Here is a 10,300-nt window from a genome sequence, read left to right as displayed (position 1 = left end):
TTGCAAAAAGAGTAAATTACTTATGAAGAACTACAAGTGTTTATTTAGAAAAATCATGGCCAGGTATTAAAACAAACTTCCTGTTACAAGCACATTGAATTTTAACCACTACCAAACAAACCCAGGAAGCCCCTCTTTTTCCCTAAAAAAGAAAAAAAATTATATAATTTAGTTTGTGTTGCTGGTAAGCTGGTAAAATGTTGTCAATTTCATTACAAAACAAACATTTGTGTAATTAGACTTTTGTGTTCTTGTGTTAACAATGTGACAACATGACCCACTTTCCCATTTAGCTTTGCATAACAGGGTAGTAAAATATGTTCATTGTTGTCCGTACAACTACTAAAACTGATCTCAAAGACTTGTACATGCTGTACTTGTCATGTAAACTCACCGTCTTTTTCGAGTACGGTGTATGTGGTTTCCATTCCAGCCTGGATGTGGTCAGTGACATGACAGTGCAGGAGCCATGTGCCAGAATACAGCGGACGCATGGTCACTGTCTGGAATGTTCCGGGGAATAAGTCAAACACGTCTGCTCGATGTGTACCACTGATCTGCAGTAAAAGCCGACAGTCATCACACTACTGCTTTGGAAGATTTTTACATTTTCTGTAGAAAATGGGAGGGAGGGATGCTTTACCTTATAGTCAAAGCTGTGTCCATGGAAGTGTGCAGTGTGTATGTCCACCTCGTTTCCCATTCCCATCAGATACCAGTACACTTTATCTCCGACCTTCATGTTCAAGCCTTTAAGGTTGCCATAGACTAAACCATTGATTCCTGTGATAAACAAAAGAATAACCATTCATTTTACACTAGAGCTTTTGTTGAATAATAATAATAATAATAATAATAATAATAACAGGAACATTGCAGTTTAATGCTGAGGCAATGATGCTTTAAAGGAAATTAATTAAAAGAGGAAATTTCTCCGCTAGAGTTTAACAGTGGTAAAGATAGTACACATTTTAGTATGCTAAACCACTCCATGAGAAGTTCTCAATTATTTGAGAATTAAAAAGTCATCCTTACTAAGTGACATGTCCTCATCCTCAAAAACCATGACCAAATCTATGCAACCCAGAACATATAAAATTCACCATGCATCTTGTTGCTTTCGATGAACTCCTCATCCTCCTTCAGATCTTTTGGAGGGTTTTTAACATGAGCTTTGATGTTGTCATCCAGATACCAAGATTCATTCTCATCAAAGACCAGGAAGAGCAGAGCAAACTCTTCAATCTCTTTCTTCAGCCCCAACGTACGTGCCAGGCTCTTCTTGCAGATGACCAGCGGCCCAATCAAACCACTGTACATGTCCTGCGCAAAAAGAAATCAGATTCTGTTCCAAAACCGTTTTTTAGGCACCATGTTCCTTAAGATTTTTCTATAGATATAATTCTCATTATGCAATCTTCTACAGTACCTTCTTTTGACCAAATTTGGAAATCACATTTCAACTGAATGCATTTCAATGAAAAATAAATTATCCAAGATTGTGGACTAGTCAAGAGAAATGATGATTATAAATACACTTATATTTTACTAAATAACGAAAAGTAAAATTAATGCATTCAGAAACAACTGTGAGTGAAGATTCCTGTGCGCTTTGAATTCAGAGCTTAAATTTCAGGATGCTGCACCCAGCCTGATCTCATAAGAAAATATGTTTTTTTTACAAGTTTATTATGTTTGTTATGAATTTGTATTTTTTTGTATTTTTTATTATTTTAAAATAACAATAAGCATGAAGCTGCAACTCTAACCCCACCCATAAACCCTCAATGGGGCGTGAGCAGGTTATACGAAAACCTACAAAAGATATTGTAAAAAATCATACAAATTCACAACTAAAACATAAAATAGTTACGAAGTGCCATGTTTTGGTAGACAGCAAGCTCATTAGGATTTAAGAAATCACACTTGTTTTCTCTGATAGACAGTCAGGAGATATTATGGAGTTTTGCAAAAGATTAGAAAATGGTTTTAAACAAGGTCCCATGACCTTGTTTCATAGGTCAGAAATGTACCTTAATAACATCTACGGTGGAGTAATATGCCCCAACACTGCATTCCTCCTGCTCCTCTGTCGGCCCAGAATTCTTTGGAAGGTACCAGGTATAGGTCTGAGTTTCACCTTGAATGAGCAACATATTTCTTTGGACTTAATGAACAATATGAACTTTAATTTGTCTAATATACAACTGTCAGGTCATGTTGTCCTTTACCTGGACGTGTCAGGGCGACCTGAGGACTGTCAGTTTTAACTCCATGGGCGTGTATTGAGTACGGTCTCTTAGCCATGTTCTTAAACACAATCTTCACTTTTTCTCCTACTTTACCATGGATCATGGGTCCTGAGATGAGCAATACCACAGTTGAGCATATTCTGAATATTTACAAACATTTACACCAAATTATGAGTCAACAGCAAATTCTGTAAATATTTACCCATAATTCCCAAGTGTTCCATATCAGCAGGTCTGTCTTTCAGTTTGGTGAAGGTTTCATCAGTGTACTCTCTGTACAGCACCTTCTTATATTTTGAACCAATGAATTTTCCTTCTTTCTTGAGGAACTCGTTGCCTGGACTGAATATATCAAAATAAATTATTTAGAACTTGTGTTCACATTTTAGTTTAGACAGTCTAACATCATGTTCTTTTCCAAAGATATAGCCTGAACAGTCTTTGTAAATTCAATTTAGTCCAAAACTAACTTGTGACATGACATACAGACATGTGGGTCTATATTTCAGCCAAAAACAAAACATTCTCTCAAGTTGTTCCAAACTTGTAAAACTTGAAACTTGATCACAGTCTGTCACAATTCACTCAAGAACCAGTGGTGTTTGGTTTGGTGTCATTGATGTGGTTGTTCACTGATAATCTTCCCCTGACACTTGGTATATAACCAGGTTTGGCATCAATCGTGCTAAATGCCACTGGTGTTCTTCAACGTCTTAAATGAAGTTTCAAACTAAGGTTCAGGAGTAGCCTAATCAGCAAGCCAAGATCATTTATCTTTACCTATTAAGACTAGATGGGCAGGCGAACTCGTGGAATAAGATTTGCCAAGTAGTGTTTGCCAATGAGATTTGTGAGTTCTGGTGAAGGAAGTGGAATACCTTTCTTTCAGACCATGGTGCATTTGTTCCTCCCAGGTGCGGCTGGGTGAATAGTCCCAATCCATCTCAACTGCAGCAATGTAATACTTCTTCTGGTGTAGCATCGTCTCAGACTGGCGGTTCCAGAAGCGACACTTCTCCACAGTGTAGTTGGCTCTCATGCCTCCATGATAATGATCTGTGGTTTTGCAGCTCACCTCAAACTGTCCTGCAGATGCAACATGTTAAATTATCAGAACAGCACACTGTGTAATACTTTAATGTTTATCAGATATGAATATTTATGTGATTGTGTAAGGAATAAATTATTATTTTTCTAGTTTTAAGCATAAATCTAACAAAGTTCAGCGAAGTTCCAAACCTGTATGACTTTCTTTCCTCTGTGGAACACAATAGAATATATTTTTCATATTCAGTTTCAACTGTTTTTGTCTAAATAATGAAAGTCAAATTGGTCCAAATCAAAGTTGGACCCCACTGACTCTTTGTATGGCTAAAAATATCTCAAAATGTATTTCAAAATAACTTCTTTGGTTTTCTGCAGGAGAAGGTAATGCATATAGGTTTGGTACAACATTGGTTGAACGCTTGTCAACTGATCGAGATAAGAATTCAACAACGCTGTGTTATAAGTTGAGCACATAATTGTTCTTTATCACAGTGAGGTCAAAGAGATGGGATAGTACCCATGCTGTCAGGCTCCATGATGATGGTGTGAGATATATGAGGAAACACACTGATGGTGTCTCTCCTGGTGTCTTTGTAGAGAAACCTGTTGCCCTCAAAGTAAAGACTATGGATGTCTGCCTCTGATCCTAGTCCTGACAGATGCCAAGACACCTTATCACCTTTACACATACTCAAACCTTTGAGATTCCCATACAGGTATCCATTGAACGCTGTGAATGGAGAACAAATATTAGTTTGGGTGAAAGTGCAAACAATATGGTTTGTGTGCTACAGAAATGCAAGAGTGTTTTATCAAGATATGTGACTAGTGCTCACAGTGCATTTTATTTGACTCTTGAAAGTCTTCATCTTCTTTATTTATAGATTTGGGCTGTTTCACACATCTGTTGATGTTGTCATCCAGATACCAGCTCAGATTCTCATCAAACACAGTTGCAAGAATGTGAAACTCTTTCTCCACGTTTTTCTGGAATAGAAAATAAATATTGGCAAAGCTGTGAGCAAAGAATTGTTACACAATATTGTTGGAACTCAAATCACAAAGTTTTCCACATCTCTACCCCTGCTGTACTCTCATCTCAACACATTTTACAAATTTTAGCTCACTCAGCATCCATCTCCCCCACCTGCTTCCCTGATTTGAGGGTTTTTGGCTTGCAGATCAGAAGAGGTCCAACCAGCCCAGAGTTGGTGTCTCGGATGGGATCTACCGCTGAGTAGTACAAGTAGGTGATGCAGTCTGGATCTTTTTCGGTGGGTCCTCCACCCTTAGGTACCACCCATTCATACTGGTGAGTGGTGTCAGGACGGACCAATGCAGCAGGAAGTGGCTCAACCACTCCTGAGAAGATATGAAGAACATACATCTTTTCTACATTTACTGACTGTTTTCTTGCCTTATAAGTAATATGAAGTGCGAGACTTCATTTTATCCACTGGGAATTGAATGAAAAGTTAAAAGTCAGCTTTCTGTACCAAGATTGAGTCAGAGCTGAATATGAGTTTGCAGTTGATTTTGAGTGCTGCTCCTGGAGGGCCACTGTCCAGAGAGAGTTCAGCTCCAACCCTAATTATACACACCTAAACCAGCTTATCAAGGTCAAACTAGGAACTTACTAGGCAGGTGTTTTGGAGCTGGTTGGAGCTACATTGTGCAGGGCAGTTGGCCCTCCAGAAACAGAGTTTGAAACATGTTGCCTAAAATAATGCTTAAGAACTATTTTCATGATGTCAGCCAAAAATGAAAGTCATTTGGAAGTAAACCAAATAATTATATTTTAAAGAAAAATGATGAAGTCAGCCCTATCCAGGGTGTTTCACCGTCTATGGTCCAAGATGCTGGGAAAGGCTCTAGCATCCCTGCAACCCTACGTAGGATGTATGGTTTGGAAAATGGTTGGATGGATGGATGGATTATAAAGACTTTTTTTTTTTTCTATGGAGTAATGTGAACTGGTGAACGATAAGGCCAGAAACAAGTATTAAGGAAGATCATGGGGTGAATTTGATTTGATTTTCCACTCTGTTCATTCTCAGTAAAGCCAGTCATGCGCTCACTAATCACCCAGATAATTCAGAGAGGGAACTTTGGTCTCTGATAAATTTGGACTGATTTCAGCCAGGACTGGGAAAATACACTTTTGCGCAATGATCCCTGACCTTGATTCAACACTAGAGTTAATATACAACAGTTTGGGATCGCTTATCCCTTTAATTTTCAGATCTTTCTGTATATTACTGAGATCTTTTTCTTACTTGCTTCTTTCTTGAGTTCACGAAGCTTCTTGGCAGTGTATGTCTCTACATAGAAAAATAAAATAAAATAGTGACGTTTTGTTCAAGACTGTAAGAAATTTTATACATTTATTTAATGAGGTTTTTTCTTTACCTTCCAGGACGTTGTGGTAGAGTGTTCCATCCATTTCTATGCTGTATTGCACTCCGTGAGGTTGAATACTGTAGGGCCTGCTTGCTTTATTTCTAAATGTCACTTTGATTGTGTCCTCTTCTTCTGCTCGGATGACTGGACCTAAAAAACAACTCAAAGATATTAATTTGGCTTTATAATTCAATTCTAATCAAGTTAAATACAATGTTCTATCTACAACATCTACCCAGAATTCCCAGGTGCTGCTCCTCAGAGGTCCTCTCTTTGCGCTTCGTGAATGTTTCATCAGTGTATTCCACATATTGGACCTTCTTGTATTTGCCTCCAATGCGATCATTGCGGTTATCAAAGAAAGTGTCAGATACACTGTGGATATTCAGAGACAAGCTCAAATTCAAAGACATTCCCTTTGACTTTAGTATGTCTCTCAGTTAAGATCTTAAAACAATATTGTTACCTGTCATCAACAAGTTTCTTCCCTGTATACTGGTTTATTTCTGTTGGCCCATAATCCCAGATGAGTTCCTCAGCAGCAATGTAATACTGTCTCACTTCTCCAAATGGTCTGGGTTTATGCACGTTTGGGAAACATTTCTTAATCTCAAAAATGGCTTGCATGCCAGCTAAAAGTGGGGAGAAATGTCATTAAATTCAACACAATTACAGGTATAATAATATTAAATTTACACTCAGATCTGGCCTGTCTTTACCTTTAAAATGATCATTGACTTGACAACTGAGGAGCCATTGGCCGGGATTGTCCGCCATCATCTCTACATTAACAAAAGTAGCCGGGAACAGACTAACGGTGTCAACATGGTGCCGCTTGTCCGTCAAGATCTGTCCATGGAAGAAGGCTGAGTGGATGTCCACCTCATTACCTATCCCAAACAGGTGCCAGTGGATCTTATTTCCCATGCACATAGTGAGGTCTGGCAAATTGCCGTAGACGTACCCGTTGATGGCTACAATAAAGTTCACAAGGGAATTTGAAATTCTTAGATAGTTACACATAGTAGGCAGTATATAGTATAGCATGCTAGTATTATAGGTAGTAAATAGATGTGTTTAGAACAAGGTTTGACCAGTTGGCCTGTTCACATTTTAGGTTATCATAAGGCATTATTCCAGGACATTATTACTGAACTCACAGTGCATTTTATTGCTTTCCTGGAAGCCGTCATCATCCTTGTTTACTTTGGCGGCTGCTGAGCAGTACGTCTTGATATTTTCATCCAGATACCAGCTGAGGTTCTCATCAGACACCGTAAACATAAGGGTGTAAAGATAGTCAGCTGTCTTATCGCCATGGACATCTAGAGAGCCTGACAATTGCACAAACAAAAAAAGAATTATTCATTGTTAATGGACTATATCACAACTTGAAGTGTGTGAATTAAACAATGACATTCATGGTGGTCAGCTTTTTATGTGAATGTACATAATCATTTGAGTGTCATCATATCCTAAGTTGTCATAGTGTAGCAGTTAGCCAGATGTTTTTGTTGTTGTTGTTGTTGTTGTTGTTGTTATATATGCTGTTATAAATGATCTGTAAATTTACTATCTGTTGTAAACGTACACTAACAAACTTGCATTCTAACTTGATGGTTCCTGAAACCCTGAGTGAAAAGACTATTAAAAATGCTCATGTAATATGCATAATTACTTTTTAAGACTTATTTTTGTTCAGGCCTTAATGGAATGTTCCAGATCTAATACTGACAAATGTTGACAAATATCAAACCTTTGACAAAAATCTGATGAAAAACTTAAAATTTTTTTAAATTAAATACACACAAATAAATGGGGGCCAGGCACTTTATGGCTTTAAAAGTATTTGAAGCCTGTATTTTGCATTAAATTTGAGGTGGAACTACTTCTAAGTTATATACATTTCCAGTTATTTGTCACTGCTGTAAATTCTTTGTGTGTTTCATATCAAAAACACTGCATTTACAGGTTGACATTGTCATGACATGAGTTAGAAAAAAATGATGCAGTCAGTAAGTGATTCTTTCAAACTAGCCTCATGCTAACGTATAATGCTTTGTGGCTATACTTTTACTTACATTTTAAAGTTACTTGTATTTGAACCCAAAACATTACTGTAATTAGAGGGGTCCTAGCATTTGAACCCTGAAGTGAAGAGAAAGATTTCTACCTTTTTTACATATAATGAGAGGTCCAATGAGGCCTGTGGCGATGTCTTTGGGGGCATTAACATGGGAGTGGTATATTCTGGTCAGGCAGGTAGTGTCATCTTTGCCAGGGGTATGGGAAGGTGGCAGAGTCCAAACATAGGTGAAAGACTTCCCAGGGGCCACTGAATCATCATGTTTCTCCTCCTTTTCTGATGAATCGGGATACAGTGCTCCTGGAGAGAAATTCCGTATTCCATTTAGAGTATTTAAGATGAACAATTCATGAGAACACTGATTCTTCATTAATGAATAACTATTTACGAATTAGTAATAACAGTGCTCAGTTGAAGGTAGTAGTTCACTATTAGCTAATCAGTAACTACTATTTTTTTCATACCTCCCAGAGAACTACTAAGAACTACTATATACAAGTTCACAATTAATGTGAATAATGCATAATGTATAATTAATCCTAAAGTGAAGGTCATGGTAACCCACTAGTGATTATTTAAGTGTTACCAAATACATCAGAAGGAATTACTGTACAAAACTGTACAAAAACGTCAAAAGTTTACAATGACTTCAGTAGTTACTAGAGAGTTATCATGTTTTTCACTTTAGAATACTGATCCAAATAATAAGTAATTCCTTCTGAAGGATTTGGTAATAGCTAGTGGGTTACCATGACCTTCACTTTAGAATTAATTATACATTATGCATTATTCATGTTAATTATGAACCTGTATATAGTAGTTCTTAGTAGTTCTCTGGGAGGTATGAAAAAACAGTAGTTATGGTTTAGCTATAGTGAACTACCTCCTTCAACTGAGCACTATTACTTACAATTTCATAAATCAGAGTTTCTTGTTAGTTAATAGTAGTTACTAGAGTGTTAATAATGCAGTACTCATATGTTCCTGTGTAGATATTCATTAATGAAGGATCAGTATTCAAAAGTGTTACCCAAAAGTTAAACTGATGAAATGAATCCAGACCCGTATTTGACATCATTTGCAGCACGCACCTTCATGGGTCTTGTTGTAACTGAGGCCGTGTGCATGGATGGAGTATGCTCGTCTGGCCATGTTCTTCAGATGCACAACAACTATGTCATCTTCCTCTGCACTAATGAGGGGTCCGAGGTAGCCCAGCCACTTGGGTTTTTCTATCTCCTGCCTGTAGGTGGCGTCAGTATATTGCTGGTACACTGCCTTCTTATACACCTGCCCGATCCGCTGCTCTCCCCTCTCCAGAAACACCCGTGCCTCTCTGTCAAACACCAACACAACATTCTCTGTGAAGCTTTTGCATGCAGAAAATCTGGCAACACTCCTACACAGGCAGTATTTTCTTTTAAACTTTGAAAATGTTTCATATAAACTTTTAAAGGAAATGTGAATGGTGCTTCCTAGTGCAGAATTTCTTTCAAAATGTCTAATTTTGAGGAATAGCATACACCTTCTCAAAAATCCGCATGATTTGCGATATCATACATGACCACCGCATACACATTTTGGAGTGAGACATTTCCTAAGGTGTTCTGGGTGGTTACTAGGGTGTCTCTTGGTGGTTACTAGGGTTTCTGTGTGGTTTCTAGAGTGTTTGCTGTGGTGTTGCTAGGCAGTTATTAAGTTATGAATAAGGCATTGCTAAATGATGGCTTACTGCTCATTTTATCATCCACCATTTAAAAATATTAAGTCTAAACACATGTAATACTTGGGTTTAAGCATTTGTTGAAGATCCAGACTCTAAAGCTGCATTCACACTTACTGACGACTATCTGCAGAAACAAAGTCGCCAGAACTCACTTTCGGAATCTTCAATTCCAAAATTTTCAACTAACAGCAACATCTGTATGAAGCGGCAATTCATCTTTACGTAAATAATGCACTGATTTCCAATGGGAGTGATGAGATTGAAAACAATGATCTACTGACCACAGTTAAGTATGACTGCCTAAGTAATAGGCAGAATCAACAAGTGAAATTGTCATTAAAGTTCTAAAGAAGGCTATAATTTTCAATCATAAGTTGTAAATTGCAACTAAAGTGTATTTTAAATGTTAAATCAAATGTTATTATAAGCTCAATTCTTGCATACAAAATTCATAACTCATGTACATTCTAGTCAGAAGTGTGTGTACTCACTCATCTTCTTTTATGGTTTTGTTCTGAATCAGATTTTTACCACTAGGAGCATAATCCCATTGAATCTCCTTAATGGCAAAGAAATATTCCCTTGTGATTGAAGATACAATTCCAGCACAACACAAAACCCCGAGCAGCGTCCACTGCAGCCCCTTCATTTTGGATCAGTGGGATTCAGAATGTAGCAGATGCTTCACTTCTTTAAATGATAGAAGGTGACAGCAGTCAGCCAATCACAACAGACATGAAGAGGGCAAGTTGACTAATACACACACAGCTGGGCGGTCTGGCTGTGCAT

The 10,300-nt window shown here is 37.7% G+C and overlaps 1 protein-coding gene across 1 annotated transcript; it reads right to left on the bottom strand.

Moving 5' to 3' along the window:
• Nucleotides 1–20: 20 nt before the first annotated feature.
• LOC125254375 (ceruloplasmin) lies at nt 21–10,188 on the bottom strand. Its single transcript, XM_048168972.1, has 20 exons — nt 10,003–10,188; nt 8,877–9,121; nt 7,873–8,085; nt 6,860–7,033; nt 6,419–6,673; nt 6,166–6,331; nt 5,935–6,074; nt 5,709–5,849; nt 5,576–5,620; nt 4,447–4,661; nt 4,136–4,286; nt 3,817–4,029; nt 3,131–3,338; nt 2,455–2,594; nt 2,232–2,360; nt 2,034–2,140; nt 1,104–1,323; nt 644–783; nt 395–557; nt 21–142 (listed from the first exon to the last, which is right to left on the bottom strand). The coding sequence occupies exons 1-20, from the start codon at nt 10,158–10,160 to the stop codon at nt 102–104; spliced, it is 3,264 nt and encodes a 1,087-aa protein (XP_048024929.1). The 5' UTR covers nt 10,161–10,188; the 3' UTR covers nt 21–101.
• Nucleotides 10,189–10,300: the final 112 nt, after the last annotated feature.

Source organism: Megalobrama amblycephala, linkage group LG2, assembly GCF_018812025.1.
Source record: "Megalobrama amblycephala isolate DHTTF-2021 linkage group LG2, ASM1881202v1, whole genome shotgun sequence".
Classification (NCBI taxonomy): Eukaryota; Metazoa; Chordata; class Actinopteri; order Cypriniformes; family Xenocyprididae; genus Megalobrama; species Megalobrama amblycephala.
Note: the sequence above shows the minus strand (reverse complement) of the source record. Positions and strands in the feature narration are given on the sequence as shown.

Coding starts and splice junctions, on each gene's coding strand:
- LOC125254375 (XM_048168972.1), bottom strand. CDS start 10,160: ATGAAGGGGCTGCAGTGGACGCTGCTCGGGGTTTTGTGTTGTGCTGGA. Junction 7,034..7,872: donor TCTCATTATATGTAAAAAAG/GTAGAAATCTTT, acceptor TGCAATTGTCAG/GCTCTCTAGATGTCCATGGC. Junction 4,030..4,135: donor AGAGTCAAATAAAATGCACT/GTGAGCACTAGT, acceptor CTCCATTCACAG/CGTTCAATGGATACCTGTAT.